This window comes from Prosopis cineraria, unplaced genomic scaffold (assembly GCF_029017545.1).
Source record: "Prosopis cineraria cultivar Desert tree isolate PC_DT_omini unplaced genomic scaffold, ASM2901754v1 PC1, whole genome shotgun sequence".
In the NCBI taxonomy this organism is placed as follows: Eukaryota; Viridiplantae; Streptophyta; class Magnoliopsida; order Fabales; family Fabaceae; genus Prosopis; species Prosopis cineraria.
Genome location: NW_026555332.1, coordinates 44063664 through 44087590, shown reverse-complemented (window position 1 = coordinate 44087590; position 23927 = coordinate 44063664). Strand labels below are relative to the sequence as shown.

The 23927-nt window shown below is 35.7% G+C and overlaps 2 protein-coding genes across 2 annotated transcripts; both read right to left on the bottom strand.

Annotated features, from left to right (window-relative positions):
- Nucleotides 1-4750: 4750 nt before the first annotated feature.
- Nucleotides 4751-7403, bottom strand: LOC129305887 (heat stress transcription factor A-7a-like). Its single transcript, XM_054946065.1, has 3 exons — nucleotides 6119-7403; nucleotides 5062-6033; nucleotides 4751-4968 (listed from the first exon to the last, which is right to left on the bottom strand). Exons 1-2 carry the CDS (start codon nucleotides 6419-6421, stop codon nucleotides 5272-5274), a joined length of 1065 nt encoding a protein of 354 aa, XP_054802040.1. The 5' UTR covers nucleotides 6422-7403; the 3' UTR covers nucleotides 4751-4968; nucleotides 5062-5271.
- Nucleotides 7404-9492: 2089 nt separating this feature from the next.
- On the bottom strand, nucleotides 9493-16664 carry LOC129295577 (uncharacterized). The gene is made up of 10 exons (XM_054934115.1): nucleotides 16181-16664; nucleotides 15924-16076; nucleotides 15260-15358; nucleotides 13288-13431; nucleotides 12516-12701; nucleotides 12345-12401; nucleotides 11639-11698; nucleotides 10819-10911; nucleotides 10401-10750; nucleotides 9493-10322 (listed from the first exon to the last, which is right to left on the bottom strand). The coding sequence occupies exons 1-10, from the start codon at nucleotides 16662-16664 to the stop codon at nucleotides 9702-9704; spliced, it is 2247 nt and encodes a 748-aa protein (XP_054790090.1). The 3' UTR covers nucleotides 9493-9701.
- Nucleotides 16665-23927: the final 7263 nt, after the last annotated feature.

Genomic DNA, 23927 nt, shown 5'->3' with positions numbered 1-23927 from the left:
GCTTGGAGGTCAAAATTGTCTTTGTAATAAACTTACTTTTGCTAGGGTCCATGCGTGAGAAAGCTACGCACGAATTAGCAGAAGCATGCAAGCAATTCCAAATACCCTTGGCATGTAAAATAGGACCCATCATATAATTTAGACCTCTGCGAATTTCGAATGCACATAGGCAAATATTTCAGATTTGCTGGTGTATATCTTTTGGAATCCTGTGTCTGAGATCTTATTAATATCACAAAGTCCAATTTCTCTGAGGAGTTAATTTGCAGGTAGCAAATGGGTTTAAGAACTAGTTCAAGCTAATGTATGTATGTATGTATGTATAGAACGTAACCTGCATATACAAGTACGCTGTGATCTGCATATACAAAAGACTTATAAGTAGTGCTGGGAGAATGATGGAACTCAAGAATGGAGATCACAATTTGACCTGTAATATCAACTTTTCGAAGTTGGTTTCTTGGGGTTTACATTGTTTCCAAAAATCTTGCAGGAAATTGATTAAGTATCGCGTGGAAAGTTAGTTTTATGGGGAACTCTTAATTAGTACGCCTCTGAAGATTTTGATGGCCGGGATGGTCTGTTGACTAATTAACTCGAGAGATGTCCTTTCGAGATACGGTGGCCTAACTCTAATAATTTTGCGGAGAAAATTCTGCACTTTATCTCATGTTTTCTTTCTTTTAAGGTGGAACAGGATATTTACAAAAAATACAATGGTATATGCATTAGTGAACTGTCACGGATGATATCTCCGTGACCGTGTAAAGACCAAGATAATGAACGGTCTGCTGGTTAGCCTCGCACAATATGGGTAAAGGGGGCGGCATTAGCATTGGGGGTGTTCTGCCTCAGTTTTCGGACTGAGTGCACAACTGGTCGGGGGCTAGTGCCGCCTCCCTGATGAGCCCATGGTAGGGCAAAACCAATGTGATCCGTACGTGGTAAGGCTTGTCCTGAGGATTATGGGGTCCTCCAGGACGCCGCACGGGCGCCGTGTGCTGCGCCAAACTCTCAGCCAGTGACAGTTGATATCAGAGCAAGACGTACTTTACTGTCGTGCTCGCGTGGGGTCCCACGTTGGGATTGGTTGACCTCGGCACCGCTCCAAAAAGGCTTCCGAGCAGGTGGGTCCAAAAGTGGGGACTCGGGCAGGAAGGTTGGCCGTTGTCGACTCCACTCCTGTTGGCTCGCGGGTGCGAGTGGATCCGAAGAGTGCAGGACTCGGGTGGCCACTCAGCAAGTAAGCTGATGTGTTTGTGGCAGTACTGTATGTACGATCCTTGGGCGGAGTCGTTCTCCCCTAGCACGAGGGCGTGCTAGATTGGGTGTGGGAGAATGTCACGGATGATATCTCCGTGACCGTGTAAAGACCAAGATAATGAACGGTCCGCTGGTTAGCCTCGCACAATATGGGTAAAGGGGGCGACATTAGCATTGGGGGTGTTCTGCCTCAGTCTTCGGACTGAGTGCACAACTGGTCGGGAGCTAGTGCCGCCTCCCTGATGAGCCCATGGCAGGGCGAAACCAGTGTGATCCGTACGTGGTAAGGCTTGTCCTGAGGATTATGGGGTCCTCCAGGACGCCGCACGGGCGTCGTGTGCTACGCCAGACTCTCAGCCCGTGACAGAACGCTTCCAAATGCAAATGACTAATTTGACATTTATGGGAAGCTAAAATCGCTAGCTTAGTCAGATACGAATATGACTGAACGAGGAGTGAATCTTATTGCCCAGTTTGATTGACAGGCGCGCGCACGCACACAGTGTTTCCATATTAAGCGATTAAAGGCACACATATGAGGGTTATGATAACAAGCTCGTAATAATGTTCCAGTGCTCCTCTTTGGGCTTTCTAATTCCCATATACAGCACTGCTATCTGAAATGAATCCGCATGCAGAAGAGAGAGAAAGGGAAAGGGAAAGGGGCGGAGAGAGAGAGAGAGAAGGAAGGCATATTAATGAGTGGAAAGGAATACGCTATCCACATGCGGGCCATACATAATTCACGGGTTCTTCTATTACCAGATTCTCCCGTCAACACTGCAGCAAAATTTATATATAGCTCTCTCAAGAGCCTACCAAATATTTACCAATTAAGAGTTTAATTAATGCAGCCATAATTTCAACTTATTATATATTGTTTCCACGTGTATTATATTTACACGAATGAGCTGTCTGCATAGAGTACTCCTCCGTCCTTTTATATAAAATATTTTTTAACAATTTATTTTATTTCTAAATATAAAAAATGATAATAATACTTTTAAGTAATTAAATAATTTTATTTTTATCTTAAAAAATTGAATATATCATTAACTGTAAGTTTTCCTTACCACCATCATAATATTCATTATAATATTATTAGGGATAAGATTAAAAAATCATTGTATTTTTATGTAAGGTCAATTAAATAATAAATTTATGCAGGATTTAATTAAAAACAGTTTATATATAGGAATAGAAGTAGTATATTGCTACTTAAACACCTATGTTATTATTAACAATTCAGGCATACTATCATTTACACGCGTGGGTAATGTGCGTGTCTATATGTGTCAGTTTCAATTCATATTAGTAACAACAAAAGATGGTTCAATAACCATCTCTAGCGGCATGTGTTTATCAAAAAATTATACGTAGTATATATGGGAAATAAATATACTAAGATTCTTGTTATTTTTTTTATAATTTAGATATTAAAGTGAACTGTCAAATGAAGAAAAGATAATTTTCTGTTTACTACATTATACTAATTAAAATTCTCTTTTCATTTAAAAAGAAAAATTTTATAACTATAATTCTGGCAATATAATTTATTATTTTCAATTAAAGGTTTACCGGGATGTTAAATTATTTTTTTACGGTTTTACGAATATCATTGTAAATGAATGCGGCACACTCTGCAAGGAACCAAAAGTGGTATTAATATGGTCAGAGGAAGGAAACAAAATTGAGAACACGATGAGCCGAAGAAGGGAAAGGGGAATTGGCAAGGAAATTCTCAGAGTCTAGCATATTTGCATTGAGAATCCACCGTTATTCCCACATCCAATTTTATATATATATATATATATCATAAACAATAGTATTTTTGAAATATTTACAGAGCAAGGTGTAGTTGGTGAATTGAAACTTGAAAGTGAAGCTGACGACGGGTCTAGCAAACCTCCAATGAATGAAAAAGCAGATAAGACCTTGATTAAAAAAGGGCAAAAAAAGAGAGAGAGAGAGAGAGGATAAAATAGAGTGGGCGCAACTTGTCATTACAATATTCACTCATTTAGAACCATTTCACAAGGCCCAAATTGTCTGATGTATTGAAGGAATCAGTCTCCTGATCCTGGAAAAGACCCTCTTGCAGAGACTAGTCGGTTTTATAGGTAGTTCGAGCCCACTTTCTCCGTCCCTTCTTAAAAGCCCTCTTTTGACCAAAACTGAGTTGCAGGCAACAACTGTATTTTAATTTAAAATTTTAAAATTTAAATATATAAATTATTTTTTATATTACATTAATTATTAAATTTAACGTTATTTAATATGAAATTTTTTATATCATTTTTTGTTCACTTACATTTGAATAACCTAATATATATAACTCAAAAAAAGAAAACAGATTGAACTTTAAATTATTTTTCATGCAAATGTGGCTCTTGTAATCATGTTATTTTTTTAAAAAAACAAATATCTTATTCATGACTTATAAATAAAATCACTCACTTTAAATTTTATATGTTGCAGCAGCCTATGGATACCGGGCATATTAGCATTGAATATTGATAATGATAAATATTGATAGTATTGTCTTGACTGGTGAGTCGGCTGTAAGTTTGGCAGCTTAAATTTGAATTCAACTCCATGGAATTTCTCCAACTTGAAATCAACGTCCAAATTGTCACCTACCTTCTTTGCTCATTCATGTCTGCGTAGCATGACAATCTTGACAGTGTCAATTCAAAGAACTGGACTGTACGAGTAGGTAGTTCATTTTGTTCGTTTATCATTGGCACCATCCTAATTCAGAGCGTCATGCACCTTCAATTCTGTTACGAACGCGGTCAACCATGGATCACAAGAACTTCCTGCCACGTAGATTATTGAGTTCAAAGTCCTTACCAGCAATCCAGCCCATGCTCCATTGCAAATTCAGAATTAAACGCTGAACTCCAACCACTTGATGATTATATATATATATATATATATATATATTATTTCTTAGTGAAGTTGAATGTTTTTGACGGTGAAGTGTCAAGTGTGGCCTGCCATAATTCTACACGTTGCCCCATTCTGTGGAATCAATGCTGGAGTTACTAGATTCAATTTTAGTAGGCAATCCAGAGAAACTCGGGTAAATATCATATCAAGCGTGACTTTTACAAAAATCCCAGGTTCGCTACCTAATAGACTTTTTGGCTGCAGGGCACTGCCGTTACGACTGAGATATCAATCACACAACTTCGCGGACCACAGTTTTAGCTTTTAGTATTACCACCACTTGATCTGACGATATGCTTCGAGCCCACTTGTAAAATGTTTTCACTATCATGTCCTGTGGAACATTTCACAACAGGATCATGGAACATGTCCACACAAACATCAGCAACTTGGATTAATCATTTTTTTCATAAACGGGCTCTTCAATGGTTGGCTTGTGCTCTAGAGAGAGACACGTTTCGTTGCAAGAGTCCATAAATAGTGCAAATAATAGTTCATGACATGAGAACATGGAGCTGCTTGCATGATACAGATGTAACACAACGGATTTTGTCCACCGTGGCATTCATTTAATCCAGACAAATGACTGAGGACAACAATGAACATGGCAAAAAAAAGCAAGGGGAGAAAAGAAAAATGAAACACACAAAATTAAACCACGATTCAGGCTCTGCTTCAAATGCAATATTCAGTAACTGATGGTCCCTGGTGTTACTTCAGCCACTTCTCATCCACTCCACAGCTTCTGATAATCTACATTCAATGAAGTCAAAAATTAGAATCACAGGAGGCTAACACGATAATAACGGGGAAATATTGCATACGAAGGGGTTGAAAAAACTAAACCTGAGATTAAAAAATGACTACTAGTTAACGCCACCACAGGTTCCTGTCGAAGCAGCGGGTTCAAGCCACCTAATCAACATTGAGAAAAGAATGAGAAACTGGGGATTCAACAAAATGCTACAAAAAGGACATGAATTGGGTTAGAAACACCAAAACCGAACGATTTCCACATATACTGCTCCACAATTTCAGTGTCAGAAATCGTGAGGTTCACTGAGGACTTGAACCCATGTAACCCAAGCGCTTGGCCAAGACATTGATATCTTCACCTTCACCTGCATCGCTTGGAATATCTAGTTCACCCTCAACATTTTCACTAAAAAACTCTTCCCAGAATCCTTCATCAAGTTCGTTGTCCAGCCTCTCTGGTGATTCAAATGTTTCCTGTTCTCTTTTACGCCTACCAAGACCTTGCATTTCCATAGCTAGCACTTCAAGCTCAGACACTTCAAACCCATAATTCCCAACTTCTGTGGGCTCAACTTTAACATGATTCCTTCCCTCACTTTCACTGCTTGATTCAGCAACATCACTTGGTATTTGCTCAATTGACCTTCTTCTTTTCTTAGTCATGGCTTCCTCCAGTTCCTTTCTCTTCCTCTGTTGGAGTAGTTGGTGTATAAATGCTGGATTTTTCAATGCTCTTGCTAAGAAAGCCATCATTTGTTGCTGCTTCATTTCTGTGCCTTCTAACCTCTGCTCCATCGCCTGAAGGTAGGCTCTGGTGTTCTGTTGCTGCTGTCTAAGCTTCACGAGTTCTATCATCAACACTTGCCGGTCACGCCTTAAACGTAGAATTTCTTCATCTACTTCAAACCTGCCGACTTCAGCACAGTGACCTGGTGCTTGGGAGGATGGAGTAACCTGAGAAGGCGCTCTCCTTCTTCGTATGTTCCTCAGCAGATGCTTGTGTCCTCTCATAAATCCTTCGTTTGCAAACTCCCATATATCGGGATCAATTTTTCTAAAACCCTGTCACATTAAAATGATATTAACCCTCGTTCACTATCACGCAAGTACAAATAGAAGAAGAGGCAATGAAGAGAATAATACATACGTAAGTGTTCAATTGGCGGACAAAGCTTGAGAAATTGTTGTGCTTGAAGCATCTAGGAAGAAGATTGGTAGAGAAAGAGCATGGATCCCAAACAACAAAACTTGTTCCACCTCTGCTCCACGAGACTATGTGATCGGTAGAAGGGTCATCCACCATATCAAACGTCTTGTTGAGGAATGGAGGTGGTCCTGTTTCATGAAGTCCCTGCACTGGCTGTGGAGGAAGAACCATTGCTGGCTCACCTCCTACGTCGGATGAAGATGGTTCCAAGTACTCTTCTTTAATTCTGTACAGATAATTCATCCTCGAATTCCTCTGCAACTTTGAAAGACTTGATAGGTTCAATGACTCTGATGAGTTCGGTTGATTCTGTTCTATACCCGGATACAGAGTATATAAATGCGGATAGATTTCTTTATTGAAAGGATCGCAGAAAAGCGATAAACAGAGTTTAATCACTCAAGCGAGAGGATGAAAGGGCTTGAAGAGACTTATGTGGACTCGTCAGTAAACTGGAATTTACAAACAGGGAAATAAAAAGAAATCGAGGTATTTATCCAGAAAAAATTCAAACGAGACCCTGTCCGTCAGAGGAGTTCGAGATGATCTGAAGCAGTGAATTTTGCAATATGGATGATGAGAACGCGGCGGATTAAGATTTCCCCCGCAGAAACTCGTCTAGGCCGTTAAGAGAAGTTAGTTATTCGCATCCCCATGTAAAAAGAAGCTAAAAGCGCAGCGTTGAGGCGATTAAATAGAAGAGAATGGTGTGACGTAAGTGGAGAAGCAGGGAATAAATTATTAGAAAGTTCTGGAGTCATTTTAAACAAATCCTTTCCTCAAATGGCACTTATCAAGTGGCCGAATGAAGAGATTGAGAGAGATAGTGGTCCTTTAGCTCGGAAGGTTCTGGAAATTACAGGGAGAAGCGAGTGGGAATAGCGATCATAGTGGGAAGACTGTTTGTGGGGTTTCACGCCCACACATTACGGTATAATTGAGGTGCACGAAAGACCAAAATTCTCTCTCTTCTGGTGTTGGCAGGTGGGGGAAAGGCCTGTCGTACGTGCAAAGCAAAGTGGAACAAATACATTGCTCCGTACGTTCACACATTTGAGGTTATCTCATCCTGTCAGAGTTTTCCACGAAAAAATAATTGGCAAGCTCTTGCTGGAGACTGTTTTAGCTTTGGTATAAGATTTGTTCTATGTGAGAAGGATGCAGTTGTCGAGTCTCTCTGGTGACACGTCTCCATGTCCACTGCGAGTCTGCGACTGACTCATAGACTCTCATTCCCAGAGCATCGGCGCGCGTCCCCGGAGATCGCAATATAATATTGCTCTAAGCGACTTTGAAGTTTAATGTCATTGTGATACCATTTTTCAAGTCCAGAGATTATTCAATTTAGTGTAACTGTGAGGTAATCTCGATGACACGTAACAGAACAAACTTGCTCCTGCACTGAATGTAACAGTTAATTGATTAAGAAATTTGCATTAGTCCTAGATAATATTTGATCTATAAGACCTTAATCTACTGTCTTTTAAATTTATAATTTCCTCGAAATTATATCCTTTTAATTCTATATATTACAATAATTTTTTTTTATCAATGGGATGGGATAGTTTTAAATACAAATGATTAAAAGAGTATTTTAGGAAAATTAGTACTTTTTTTTACAAAATATGTAATTTAATTAACTAACTGACTTAATAAATGTAGATTGGTAATCTAATTCTTACATTTTGAATTTGGTGAATGAATTATTTAAAAACTTTTTTTGTTTTAAATTATAAGATACTTTTAAAAGAATTTTTTATCTCAAAATATAAGATACTTTGAATAATTTAAGATTTTATTAGATACAATAATTTAAATTTTATCCTTTATTTCTTTATAATTAATTTTTTTATTTTTTTTAATATATTAAATGATAGATATTTTTAAAGTTTATATTTTTATTTTAAAAAAATAATATTATTAAGTATATTTAATAAAATTTATTGATATATAAAATTTTATTTAAAAATATTTTATAATTTAAAACGAAGTTGCTGGGGTTGAAACTTCTACAACGTTCCGGAAGGTACTAGATTACCATGAATGCCATCAGACATATCTTTGTCTTTAATTCTGTACACAAATTATTGGTGGTTGTCTTTCATTTATTTATTCATTTTTTAAAGAACGATAAAATCCATTTCGTTTTCCCATTGAAAAGTTGATAGCGATGCTCTATTCACGCCTGGCCAGGTGTCTATCCTTCACTTCAAGCGGGTCAAATATTCGCAAATTAAACAAAGTGGAGTTTGGTCTGTCCAAAGCTAGATTAATTGGCATTGGCCATCGGCCTTAGTAGATATTTTTGAGCGTATCTATATATTTTAATCACAAGGGATCTGTTGTGGGGTTACATAGCATGTGACATCACTTTTAGGTAAAATCTTCAATGAATGCATTTATGGTTATGGATTTGGGTTTGACCGAACCAAATGAAATCCTAATACTGGAGGTTAGGCTGGAAAATAATCAGGAAAAAAAAAAAAGTCGATTACACCAAAAAAGAACAAAACAAAGCAGAGACTCACGCCCTTGTATGAATGTTCCCTGCTTTTATTAATTTCTTTCTTTTCGCTCCCAGCTTTAAAGTGGGCCTGTCGTGCTATTACCAACATCCACGTCCTTTGCCGTTCAACTTGCCGATTTAGTGGTTTAATAGTTCGCAGAAAGTATTAAAAGTGTACTGATTATTAAACCAATCAAAATATTAATTCAAAGATTATCAGTTAAAATTATAATTAAATTATAACTAAATCAGTTATAAATAAAACATTTTGTTAGAGTCAACATACTAATTTACCGGTTTAGTCAGGCATGCTGATTCAAATTTCTATACCATGATTGGAAGAGATTGTCTTGTCTTTCCTCTTATTTTCCACCCTGATAAATGAGTTATTTCTTCTTCTTCCTCTTCCTCTTTTTCCTCCTCGTCTTTTTTTTTTTTAAAAAAAAAAGGAAACTGCGCGCATTAGTAAATTATCGGCTATGCGTTACTCCAAAGATATTCTGCTCCGATACGCTCTGTTTTCAAAGAGCTTCCATAGTGCATAAAAGTAAAAATATAAACCGAATCCATCTTATATGGATGAGAGGTTCCTGTTAATTTTCATTCAAATTCATAATTATTTTCTGATAAACCTGACTCAATTTCACTTTCGGTGGAAGGCTATGAAATTGATTGATCTACAACTAATTTTTCCGGAGAAGCTTGTTGCATCCCCAGTCAAGAAGTTACAATTACACGTTAAATATTGGTTTGATGGACAGAATTCAAGTCCACGAAATTAATGTTGACATACGAGAGAATATTCATATACAAAAAAGGTAGCCATTTGGATAATTCTTCAAAAACTGAGCTTTGCAGTTATTCATTAGACCTTATTTACGAGACATTTACACGGTAGCAAAATTTGGGAACAAGACAACAATGAGATCATTATTTCAAAAGACAAGAGCTGTTGATAACGAAACAGAGTGCTATTGGATATATAACACGGAGAAGATGAACAAGTAATGAACAGCTTCAGAGGATAAGCTTTTCAGATTCTCTATTACTGGCCTGCGGAACCTTGCTGAAAATAGCCCTGACAAGATCGGCGTAGAGGGGGAATTGAGCGACGGCGTAGAAAGTAATAGGCAAGATAGTGGCGGCGTAGAGCGGGAAAACGACCTGCTTGAGGTTGTCCTTGAGCACGAAGAAGAAAGCGGCGGAGAAAGAAACCAATATGGAAGTGATGGACACGAAGAGGGAACTCAGGCCCATGAGAAGTTTGAGAGGCAAGTCTTTGCGGAAATCTCGAGGCTGCTGGCGGGAAGTGAGGATGGAGAGGAACATGATGAGAGAGGTGATGGAGCAGCAGAGAGCCAAGAGGGAGGTGAGTGCAAACATGTTGAAAGCCGGGTGGCGCTCCAAGTAAGGCTTGCCGGTCTCCTCCTGAGTGCCTCCGGGGATGGTGGTGGACGTGGCAAAGGCCACACCGGCAATAAGCGCCGCCACGACAGAGCACGACTCCGACGTGTGGTTGAGCCATTCCGCGCCGTCTTTCACCAGACCCTCGTGATCTTTTCTGAAAATCTCCACCGGCGTCTCCTCGTGGTTGTTGGGGAGGAACAACACATGGCGCGGCGTTACATCCTTGATATACTGCACATACAAAAGTTGATTTGATTGAGGAACCTAAAAGGGAGAGAAGAATGAGAGACGATGTATGTATACACATACCAGAAACCATTTGATTTCCCACTGCATCTGCAAGGCAGAACCAGGGATGTGCCAGGGCTTGTACTGGGAGAGCTTGGCGGCGACGTGAAGGACAGTGTTGCCTTCATTGTCTACGCCTCGAACGAGGTTGTCCCAAAGCCTCTGGTGCCTGAGGAGTCCAAACATATGGGGTTGCCTGTGCTCAACAGCCACATGCAATACATTTTGGCCTTGGGAATTGGTTTCGTGGATGGCGCCTGGTTTATCAGCCAGAATTTTCTTCACTATTTCCAGCACTCCATTCTTGGCTGCAACGAACAATGCTGATTCCTTTCGTACACCACCATTTTTCTTCTCCTCATGATCGCCCCCTGCAAATTATAATGCAATTAGTATGGTGTGGAGTAGGATCTGAATATATAATTAACCACTCCCTTACATAGGCATACGCAGCATCCGCTAAAAGCCCTGCTTGCAGATTCACTAGCTTTGCCGTTGTACAAGCACAAACGTGTGAAGAGTTCAGCCAATTCTTGGGTGTTTTGAAACATCAACTGTATTAGTCCAGGTGCCAAAATGGGAGATAGTGAAAGGGAATACGAGAAATAATGGAATCAGTGGATCAGTATTCGTCCCGCCGCAGCCAATATTTTAATGAATCAAAACTTTTATATTTAAGATAAATTATACATGTATACACACTAAATTTATTATGCGCAGATGTGTAAACATTTGTTATCAGCCATTTAATTTTATAAATATATATATTTTTTAAAAAATAACTTGAATTAAATGATTAAAAATTTATATAATTTTTTTCAAGATTATAAATATAGCATAAATTTAAAAAATTGCATATAAAATGCTTAGTATATGCATACAGAAAGAGTAAATGCTTGACCACCCAAATTAGGATAAGTTGTTTATTTTTGCTTTTTTTTTTCTTTTTGATATTGCTTGTTTTCCGTCTAATATTTTCAATTTCGCCCATGATATGGGTAAGAGATACTTGCTCTTCAGCTGATTCTTCTAGTCTCGTTTCTTATCTCTTTGACTCTTTCTGTCTTTCTTTTTCTTTTTTATTTTTTTTATAATAAATATACTGCGGGGTTGTTACATTGATCAATATGTAGACACTCCCCACCCCCAAGTAGTTTTTTTTTTTTTTTTTTTGCGAGTGAGTAATAACTAAACATCTCCAAATTTATTCGTATTCCAGCCTGATCATATATACTATATATAATGGTAGAGAGAGATACCTTTTTGTTTGTTTTGATCGAAAGGAACATTGTGAATCTGCTGTTGATTCATTTTAGCAGCTGCAATATTCCAGTAATACTGATGAATTGGGATGATTTGGAAATAAATGAGATTAATCACAATTAGTGAGAAAAACAATCCAAACTCATAAAGGGGTCCTACAACACGCATACAGTGGCGGATGTACGTATGATTGAAGGTGGGCAAGTGCCCCTTCAACTTGAGAAAAATTATAAGGAGGATGTAGGAGTTAACTTGTAAGGTATGTAAATTTTTATTTTTTAATTATTTTACATTTTATATAATTTATGCCTCCACTTAGCGTCCTACATTCATCACTGCACACATATAATGACCTATTGCTCTTTGGTCCTTAGTATAGCACCTAGTTAGTTTCATTTTGATTTTAAATGTAAGGCTTCGATCTCTTTTTATCTCCTATATATTATTTATTTCTCAGAATACTGATCCTATAATTATGTTTATGCATAACTTATGCTGACAATACTCCAATTTAAATGATTAATTAAAAGGAGGAGTATTTTTAAAAAAACCAACACATTCATATGTTTAATTTGTCACAAAATACCTAGACTTGCTTAATTTTCTTAATCTATCATGAATTAGTTAACTATTTCCTATTCAAAGGGAGAACACGGTGTGTGTGTGTGTGTGTGTGTTTTGGGGGGGGGGGGGGGAGATTACCTTCATGCTGGTTCTGATTGCCATCAACATGTTGTTCCCCGTTCTTGCGAGTATCACCTGAAATTGCAATTATTAGAATGAGAGCATATATATATCAGAAGAAAGTATCCATGTGCATGCACGTATCGGACAATATGGATAGAATGATGAGGAGTTTGTAAAGCGAGAGACCTGCGCTGTGACGACGGATGCTAAAAGGATTGGGAATTTCGTCGTCTTCGTCACCGTCACGTTCAGGAGGGCATTGGGGTGCACTTCCACCTCCAACGTAGGCTGTACTTTTATGCTTCCAAAGTGCTTCCAGTATTTGACCACACCAAACGTGCTTCTCTTTCTTCCTCCTTATATCCTCTAATCCTTATTAATTAATGTATCATGATTCAACAACCATATACACCCACATTAGATAATTATGGAGGAGGGAAGCCTCCTTTGCACCTCTTATAAGGAAAGTGTAAATCTGGACCGTTTTAAGATTTAAGATTTTTATTTTTATTAAAATAAAATATATAAAAATTATAAAAAAATTTAATAAATATGCATATCAATCTAATAGTCTAGATTTAATGTGGATGATTTAAATTTAACATTAAAAATTTAAATTGATTATTCATATATACTCTGAATAATGTAGATATGCTATGGACAGAGCAATCAACTTATTAAAAATTTTTAATATTAAATTTGAATAATCTTTATTAAATCTGAACTATCTAAATTAATGAGCAAGTTTATTGGAATTTTTTTATCATTTTTAAATATTATATTTTAATAAAAATAAAAATAAAAAAAATTAAATTTAAGTCGTTTAAATTAAATTTAAATTTTCTAAATTTGTACCTCCCTCCATGGGAGGTGAGGAGCTCTGATAGTTATATTAAAATTACATGATCCATTATTCTATAGTATAATCTAGCTTGGTAGCGAAAGATAGAGAGCGTACCAAAGGCCCCATAGGCAAGCCAAACAAGACAGGTGAGTGCACGCGCCAAAATGCCACAACATATCCAATAATTTCTCGGCACATTTTCATATATTTCGCCGTAACTTGGGTTTTCTGCATCCCCTTCTTTTTCTGCCGAACAACCTATAACAAAATTCAGCAGATTCATTATCAGCATCAGACTGCTCATTGTATTTGCAATGATGACGTGGGCTGGAGAGCTGGTATATCCTCCTCCACACCAATTTCTATTCCTTTAAAACTCAGCAGATTCATAGAAGCGTCAATCAAGGAATTACACACACACACTCTCTCTCTCTCTCTCTGATAACGTACTTAACCAGAGTAAAAAAAAAATTATAATAAAATTTGATGATATGACTAATAAATATGACAAAAAATTATTCTCCCCTTGTCCTGTAAATAAGATTGAAAAGCATATATACAAACCACATTTATGGAGCCAATACATCTTGTTGGGAATAAAGGGGTAACTGCAGGAAAATAGGGAGAGAAGAAAAACGAATAAGAGTAGCAAAAAAATGTTATATCTTAATTCAAAACCTTTTAAATTTATGGTCCTTTTATTTTATTTTATGTTAATTATTAAGATCAATTTTATCTTATATCGGCTCAAAAGCACTTATATACATTCAGACAACCTCACAATTTTTCACTCATATATGAGTTCACAAGCTCCCTCTATTAAAGACATCTCAAACATAGCCCATGAGCTTCCAATCAAGACCAGCCCAATTTTTACGAGCTTCAAATTATGCTGCGATCAAGGCTAGTTCCATTTTAGACTTTAAACATGTGTACAATAATGAGCTTGCAAATTGTGGACGACACCAGGCTATGATATTATTTGCTAGGAATGAGAAGTGATCACTCAAAAAAGGGGGGAGAGGAGATTCAAGTAAGAGTAGCAGAATAACTTCACATCTTAACTCAAAACTTTAATACGTAAATTTATTTCTCTTGTCTCAATTTATAAGATGCTTTTATACAAAATCACATATGTCAATAAAACTTATTAAATACAGCACTTCAGAACCTTATTTTTTTCAAGATAAGAAATAAATTTGTAAATTTTTTTCATTTAATACTCCATTTATGAGATAATAAGAGAGAGAATATAATGAAAAGGGTAATATTAAAAAAATAAATATTAATAAAAATTTATTTTTGTTAGGGTGTTTTATAATTTGTGACGGAGTTAGTATTAATTATTAAGTTTAACTTTATCCAATATGTTGCACTGAACAAAACCTAACAAATTTCAGTGTCAACAAGCATTTTTTCCGAGTGGGTTAACTTTCATTTAAAGAATAATTTATATGTCCTAATCTTTGTGTCAGATAACTAAGGTGAAACCCTCTTATTCAAAATATAAATATTTTTTAACTAATTTTAGTCAAAAATATAAAAAACTTAATACTTGTAAAAAAAAATCTAATTTCATCTTTTATATTTGTTAATCTTGATTCTTGTATCTTTAAATTTATGACCTTTTCCCTCAAGCATCATAAACTATAATTAAGGACAAAAATGAAAAATAATACTCCCTCTGTTAAAAAAATGTAAGGCATTTTTAACCGAATCTCACCTTTTTAAAGTAGTTACCTACTTTTAAATTAATCTTATATTTTCATACTTACTCATATTAAATACCTTATAATAAATATTTAGTCACTATTAATGGGAACACTTTTAAAAAAAGATAATAATTACATTTCGAAAGACTCAAAATGTCTTATATTTTTTAATATCTAATTTCTTAAACAGAGAGAATATATTATTTTATGAGAATAAATGTTTTATTAGTATGGGATTATTATGAAAAGGTGGAAACGCTCTAACTTACCTACTGCATGCTTCTACTTTTTGTTTTTGGCCCACGCGTCTTCTTACTTAAAAACTAAGTAATTAAGAAAATTAAAACTAATTAATGCAATATGTATGAACTTACCCGTCAGAGTAATTGGAGATGGAGGGTTTGACCAGTTCAGGCAGGTGTCACTGCTCTTTGCGCGCCGTTCCGAGGTCGTGAGTGGCTCCACGATAATACCTTAACCAGAAAAGTAAAACAAACAATGATCACAATTTAACATTTTAATTTTTGGACATTGAGTAATAACCGGAAAATTAGGTGCCATACGTAGGAACGAGAAAGATGTCAATTGTCATTGATAATTTGATATACAACTATGAGATTATATTTCTCTTGAAAAGTATAAACAATAGTTAAGACCCAATTTAATGTTAAAATAAATTTCAAAAATTGTCATCCATGTAAAGCTGCCAGTATATATTATAAATTTGCGTTTCGTGATTTTTACAGAATATTTGATTGAGGGATTATTTTGAAGGGGTTGCCTTTATTTTGGTTGGTAAAAAAATAGAGAGGAGCGGAGAGCTCCTTAGTCCTTATTTGACTCTAAACTAGATTTTTTAAAATAAAAGGTGCGGAAAATAAATAAATATTGTTGTAAAAATATTAACATTCTTAAAATAAGAAGAACAGATGAAGTGAAAAGAGGGGCCTGATGGATGTCGTCTACGTGGGCTCCACGAAATTGAAAGAAGGAGAGAAAAAGAGGAAAGGGGGGGGGGGGGGATAGCGTTATACTCACAGGCGTAAAGGAGCTTGTTATACCACCTAAAATTGCTGCTGCTTTCGAATGCGGAAGGCTTATTGGCCAGGATATGGAGCGGGGTAATTCCCTTCTCATCCACACTGCCCACGATCTGGTCTCCGTACAGACTAATGATTTCAGATGCCAGCTCTGCCATCAACATGATGAATTAGTCATGACTAATTAAGACATTATGAATATATGCATACGTATGCATGAGATTATATATAATCATAAGGATGAAAGAACGGTACCGAAGTGGTCTCGGCGAATGGTGCTGTGAAGGACGGTGTCCCCGTCGCTTCCTCGTCTGCAGGGCCCCACAGACTTGTCGGGGCAACGAGAGTGCAGGCACATGAAAGCATCCTTGTGGCCTTGAAGAGCGGCCAAGTAGAGAGGCGTCTCTTGATTCTTGTTCCGAGCTACAATCAAATTGCATTCACCTCCTAGAGCTTCGGCGATGCACTCGCACATCTCGCGGGACCCTCTCGACGCCGCGCAGTGCAGTGGCGTATCTCCTCGCTCGTTCACTGCTTCCAAGGCCGACAACGTCCTCTTTCTCTTGATTTCATCTACCAGCTCCTTCACGATGCCCACTCTGTCGTCGTTCACCGCCAAGTGCAACGCGGTGTCGTTCGCGGTGTTGATTGCTCTCTTGTGTATCCTTGCGCTGCTTTTGTATTCCTCCACAACCTCGTCCCATCTTCCTTCCAGTGTGGAAAAATATAAGCTCTCCATTTTGCACCGACTCTACTTGGTGTTGCTCACTTTTGCTTCCTCAACTTCCGTTTTATACCAAACTTAATAACATCCACCACTGCGCTGCCAAACTCCGTCAACTCGTTCCATGTACACGTCTGTTCAGTGTACACACCACTCGGGGAAGCAAGAATATAAGACCTTTCATTGTGAAAGAGCAAGGTATTGTCTGTTGCTCCCTTGATTGGGTTCAGTGCAACACGCGCGGTTTCCCACAGTTCAAATGTTATAAGTAACCCAAAAACAATTCCTACCGCGTTGATGCCACGCCTTCTTCTGAATTTTGTCATGCAGTTTAATAATGCCTCTGATTGCTTAAATATATATACATATATTATTAGTATACGTAACAACTAACCCCAAAAACATCCATAATATTGTTTATACTTTATTAGAAATAAGTTTACATTCTTTCACAATATGAATTTTTTTAATAAATAAAAGTACATTAGATATTTTAGAAAATCACATCCAAGTACATAATATATCAGTTGAAAGAAATGTTTTTATTTTTCTTTTTCCTTTTTTCATATCATCCATGAAACCATAGAAAAATATAATATACAAATTTAAATGTGACTGCGTGTGTTGTATCTAATTATTAAAAAGTTAAGATTAAAATATTAATCCAGATATAATATAAATAAATTATTAGTCATTCAATAAAATCATATCAATATATAATTAAATGAAATAATTATATAAAAAGGCCTATTGCACCCAAAAAGAAGAGAACAAAGCCGAGAATCAAGTACGTCCTTGTATGAATGTCCCCTTCTTTTTTTCATTTCTTTCTTTTTCGCCCCGGCTTTGAAGTGGGCCTTTCGTGGTATCACCCACATCCACGTCCATGGATCTTCTACTTGCTGGTTTGCTGGTTTATTAGTTCGCAAACTATCTATCAGCTGTGGTTTGCTCCGTGCGTTCTGCTTTCAAAGAGCTTCCATTGTGCAGGAAAAAAAAAAAATATAAACTAAATCCGTCTTACCTGGACGATGAGCAAGGAGTGGTTGCTTATTGAATCATGCGACGAGCTAGCGAGGCGATAGTGGGAGAGAGCTTCCTGTTAATTTTCATTCACATTCATGATTATTTGCTCATAAACTTAACTCAATTTCAGTTGCTGAGGAAAGGCATGTGTTGGAATATTAGTGTTAATATGCTGGTATCCCTAAAATCTATATAAAGGAGCCATGTATGTCATGAGTCTCACATCAATGAGTTTTACAAGTTGAGTGGGTGATGTAAAACAAGAAACAGTAGAGGGGAAGAGAGAGGAGAGAGAAAGGAGGAGAAAGAGAAAAATTGTATAACTTTTATTCAAATACCAGAATTAAATATAATTGAAGAAATCTAAGACTATTTATAAAACCTTAGAAATAATAAAAATAAAAATAAATCAAAATCAAAATCAAATAATAATCTAAAAGATGAAAATAAGGTATCTAACTAGGCTAGATATCTTAGTTTATTTAAGATAATAATTAAAGATAAAATAAATCTAAGATACTAAAGAAATAATAACAATCTCTAGATATCAAATCAAATCTTAATAAATCCTAAATTAAATCAAATATAATTCTCATCATTTTTTCCTTGTTGAAAGAACTCCCCATTGGAGAGGTAAATGGTTAGTAGTTGTTGAACAAAGTGGAGTCAATAGTGCGGAGCTCTTCTGTAGTGATCCGCATGGCATCGAAATTCAAATGAACATTCCAACGAACAAGGTATCATTGGATAGGACCTACTTGAGTGACAATCATCTGTTCATCCATGACAGCATCAATGGTGCCAATAGGTGGTATAACAACAAGTAATGATGGAATTAGGGCATAGTGAGGCTGTGTACTTGCAAAGTCATTAGAGAGCAAAAGGGGTAGCTCAAAAGTACCCTGGTAAGAAACAAGATCCTCGATATTAAATACTGGACTAATAGACATATTTGAAGGTAAATCTAACAAATAAGCATTAGGTCCTAGTTTTTTTACAATGCAAAAAAGGGCCAGAAGTATGAGCATGTACTTCTTGAGCGAATTTCTCACAAAGAACTCTAGGCGTATGCGAGCCACAATGTAGTCTCTAACATCAAATTCTTGGAAATGGCAGTTGGCAATTAATTTATATGCATCATTACTCATTGCTAGCTTATGCCTAATCTTAGCATGAAGGTTGTGAAGGTAATGGGCAAAAGCTTCAGCTGATTCAGATGTACGAGTTGTAAGAGGGATAGGTAAGAGGTCAATAGCTTGTTTAGGGCTGTACCTTTGAACTATTTGAAATGGACTCTTACTAGTAGATCGATTGACAGAATTGTTATAGGCCAACTCTGCGATTGGCAATACCAAATCCTAATTTCTCAATTTATCAACAACTAAACTCCTAAGCAAGTCACCTAAAATACAATTAGTGACTTCAGTTTGATCATCAGTTTGAGAATGAAAGGTAAAAGAGAACTTTAATTGGGTACTAAAGAGCTTCTAAAAGGTCTTCCAAAAATAACTAATAAATTTAGCATCCCTGTCTGAAACAATAGAAGTGGGTAACTCATGAAGAAAATAATCTCTCGAAAAAACAACTTAGCAAGATGAGAGGCATCGATGGCCTTACTGTGTGGTACAAAGTAAGCCATTTTTCAGAATCGATCGATGATGACTAGAACTGAATCATGCCCTCAGACTGTCTTAGGAAAACCTAATATAGAGTCCATACTAATATCTTCCAGGGTGTCTTAAGAATTGGTACGGGCATATACCACCCTGTATTTCTTTTTTTCACTGTGGTAGTATGGCATGTGTGACATTAAGCTAGGATCCTAACAACATTTTGCTTGAAGAAGGGCCAATACAACTTATCCTCTACTAAGATCATGGCTTTTTGAATACCAAAATGTTCAACTAAACTAAAAACATGTCATTTTCAAATAAAAAATCACGCATCAAAGTATGACGAGTATATAGTCTAGAGCCTTGAAATAAGTACCCATCAAGGACTAAAATGTCTGCATGTTCACAATGATTGCTATCATTAACTTTTCGATATATAAGTTTAAAGTAAAGGCAAGAGGTGCAATCATCCTTTAATCTCTCGAATCCAACAGTACTAACAGTTAATGTGTATAGAAGGTGAATTCTTCTACTCAAGATATCAACTATCTTGTTCTCAATTTTAGCTCGATACTTTACAGTGAAAGTGAATTCTTGCATAAATTCAACCCACTTAGCATGTTTGGTATTCAAGTGCTTTTGAGAGCTTAAGAATTTAAGTGTTTGATAGTTTGAATATAGAACAAATTGTTAAGGTAGAAGGTAGTACTTCCAATATTCAAGTGAACAAACAATGACATAGAATTCTTTATTATACATTGAGTACCTTTACCTTGCTTCATTAAGTTTTTCACTAAAGAATGCTACTAGGTGGCCTTCCTAGCTAAGGATACTACTAATTCCTATACCTGAGGCATCACATGCAACCTCAAAGCACTTATGAAAATCAGGTAGTGTAAGAATAGGGGAATCAGACAACTTTTCTTTAATGGTCTAGAAAGCCTTGGATGCTATGGGAGTCCACCTAAATGTTTCTTTCTTTAGGCAATTAGTTATGGATGTCATGATAGTACTAAAGTCTCATATAAAGCATATATAGAAGGATGCTAGGCTATGAAACTTCATATTTCATAGAGGGTCCTTAATTCAAACCATTCTTGGATGGCCTTGACCTTATCTGGATCAACAGATAGGTCATGTTTGGAAATAATGAATCTAAGACAAGTGATTTAGCCTTGTAAGAGGGAATATTTAGGGAAGTTAACATATAATTGTTCCTCACTAGAATAAGGAGGACCTATTGGAGTTGGACCAAGTAGTCATTCCTAGATTTATTAAAGGATAAAGGAGTAAAAATATCCACAAAGTGGTCAGCTAAGAGCACCTAGTATTTTAAAGTGAGGAAAAGGGTAAAAATACCTACAACGTTACATGTGTGAGTACAAAAGTGACCAAACTATTAACTTTGACCTAACGTCATTGATTTTGACCACCTAAATGTTGATTGTGCATGTCGCGTGTGTGAACACTGTATTTTATCTGGGCATTTTTTTAATTTAATAAAAATAATAAAAAATAATAAAAAAATATATAAAAATATAAAAATGAAATTTAATCCTTCTTAGGATTACATTTTCAAAACCAAAAAAATTTAATTTAATTGATAGGGCTTAATTTTATTTTAGATAATCTTTTTTTGGTTAGGATTTTATTTCTTTTAGTTAATTAAAAATAACCAAAAAAATATAAAAATACAAAAATAAAATTTAATCTTTTTTAGGATTATATTTTAAAAAAATAATTTTAACAAAAATTGAAAAAAAAATCTTGTTTAAATCTTTTAAAATCTCTCCTAAATTATCCCAACCATTCAAAAATATTGGGAATCAATTTTTTTAGACTCAAATATTTTTAAATTTCTCTCCTTAAATCTTTTTATTCTCCATTTAAATATATGTATATTTTAAAATTAAATTTTCCTTTCCCTCTTTTAATCTAATGAAAAAAAGCATTAAAAAGAATGGCAAAAATGCTGGACATGCACATACGGAGCATGAGAAGCTTCACAGAGCAATAGACCAGGAGAAACTTGTATGCACAGAGAACACACAAATGAAAAACTAGAGTCACAGACAGCCACAACACAGAAGAGAAATACAAAACATGAACAGAAATGCAGAAAGCAAAAACGTAGAAAGCAAAATAGAGATAAAGGAACAGATGAAAAGAAGACTATAAATAAAATAGAAACAAAAGAAGCAGAGGCGTGCACTGAAAAAAAAACAAAAACATACACGAAAAACACACAAAAAGGTAGCCATGCAAAGACACACACTCACACAGATGGAATAGCAGAGAAAGCATACGTTACAAAAGGAAAAAAGTGAGAAGAAACAGAGTAAAAATGCAGCACCCACACGCTAGCTGAAAACGAGCACAGAAAAATGCAGAAAAAGGAAAAGCACATAGCCACACGAAAATAAAAAAGCAGAGCATAAAAGAGGAGAAGATAATGAGGATGAGAAAAAGAGAGAGAGCATAAGAGATGGATCCGAAGGACGTGAGAACGGGAGGTTGACGAGTTTTATTTTCTGGAAAAAAAAGGAGACTGGGAAGGAGGAGGAAGAAAGGAAAAGAAGGAGAGAGAGCAGTGATCAAATGTAGGAGATGGGAGAAGATTGAATAGAGGCGAAGAAGAGAAGAGAGTGGGGATGAGAAAATGAAAAAACAAAGTATGCAAGCAGAAAAAAATAGACAACAGAGAATGAAAACTGCAGGAGAGGCACAGAGGAAAAGAGAAGAAAAAACAGAGCAAACAGAGCACGAGAAACATAGTTGAAAACTGAGGAGAGAAACCAAGAACGAGAGAGGAAAAGAGAAGAAAAATAGAGCACAGAAATAAAAGAGTGAAAGAGCACGAAGAAAACAAAACAGTAGAACAAAAGAAAATAGGGTATAAGAGACGCAAAGCAGGGAACAGAAAAAGGAGAAAAGAAATAGAGAAGATGGTTCAGGAAGCCAAGAAGTACAAGGGCAAAGCTGAGAAAGCAAAAAAAAAGTTTCTGGTCATTCATCATGGCTTCATAGCAAGTATGAGCTAGGTCATCTTTTAAGTTTTTGGTTACTGCCTTAAAGTCATTTTGCTGGTCTAGTTTTTAAAAGGAAGGATTATCTAGATTGGGCTGAAAGAAAGGGGCTTTGGAGCACATCAACAAAAGGACCATCACCATATGCTATTCGAATACTTCTACAAGTTGGCTTTTGTATGGCTTGTGTCTGTACGCGATGGAAATATTATTTCATTTGGTTAGTCTCAGAGGTTTCAGTTATTATTTCTGGCTTTGGCTTCAGTGGCTGGACAGAATCCTCTCCTCCAAAGCCACGTTGGGATCAAGCCAAAAATGTGGACATAATAGGTGTTGAGTTTGCAAGGAGTGTTGTTGTGATACTACTTGAGTAGAATATACAAGTTAGTACTTGGCTTCGTCATTCAGAGGATGAAAAGCTAGAGAAAGGAAAAACAATTGGTGCCAACTGCGGGAGCAACGATAAGGGCCACACTGGAATCATAGGCTGCTGCATTAGATCAAGTAATATTTAAATCATGTCATCTCCCTTAATCTGGATTCATTGATGAACATATATATATTGATAGATATTAAGAATGTGGATTGATCTAGATGTATGTTTAGGCATTAAAAAAATTGTAGGAATTAAATATTTTTTATGTAGAATTTAGAACATACTTAAGAGGTGTCTGACGGAAAAAAAACAGAGAGAGCCTGTGAAAATATTATTGATAATTTGTGAGGTTGATTGTGGTTTGGAGTCTTATCTTTCATGGTTATGATCTTGCTAAAAGTTTATACCAAATACAGATTTTTTAGAATATATTTTCAAGTCAAAAGAATAGTGAACTGTTAAAATAGTTTGTTTCTCTATTTTTTTATTGCCTTTATTGCATGAATCGTTTAGCCAACCATAATATTATGCATTGACTACATATGCAAATATTTTGGTTATTTATTTGTCATGTAAGATTTTAAGAATCTCCGTAGGTATTTAGAATGATTTTATACCGTGTAAATTAATAAAATTTTGCAGGTATGAAGATTAATTTTGTAGGTATTTATATGGGTTTCAAAAGCCCATTATTAAAATTAATTCTCCTTTTATAATAAATATTTAAGTCTCATGTGAGATTTTAAGAATCTTCATAGAGACTTAAATTAATCACATTATCGTGTAGGATGATAAATCCTCACAGATATCATGATTTATAATTTACATGGTAAATAAATAAACAAATTTTGCAAATAAAATAATAAACATTTTTTATATATAATATTAGTTAATTAAATTAATAAATTTAAATTATAATCACATTTTCTAATTAAATCTTTTAGTCATGAGAGATTTTTAAAACTCCGTTAGGATAATCGTACTATCGTGTGAGTCAACAAAACTTCGCAGGTATAACGATTAAGATTTCTATATTTAAAAATATACATTGTATAATTACGCATTAAAATATATTTAAAGTGAATATTATTTAATTCTTTTATTGTGTGAGACTTTGAATCTTTACAGATATTTAGGATAATCTCGTATTGTGTAAATCAATAAGATTTTGCAGATATAAGAGCAAAACTTATGTATTAAAATTAACTCCTTTTATAATCTAAATTAATAATTTATT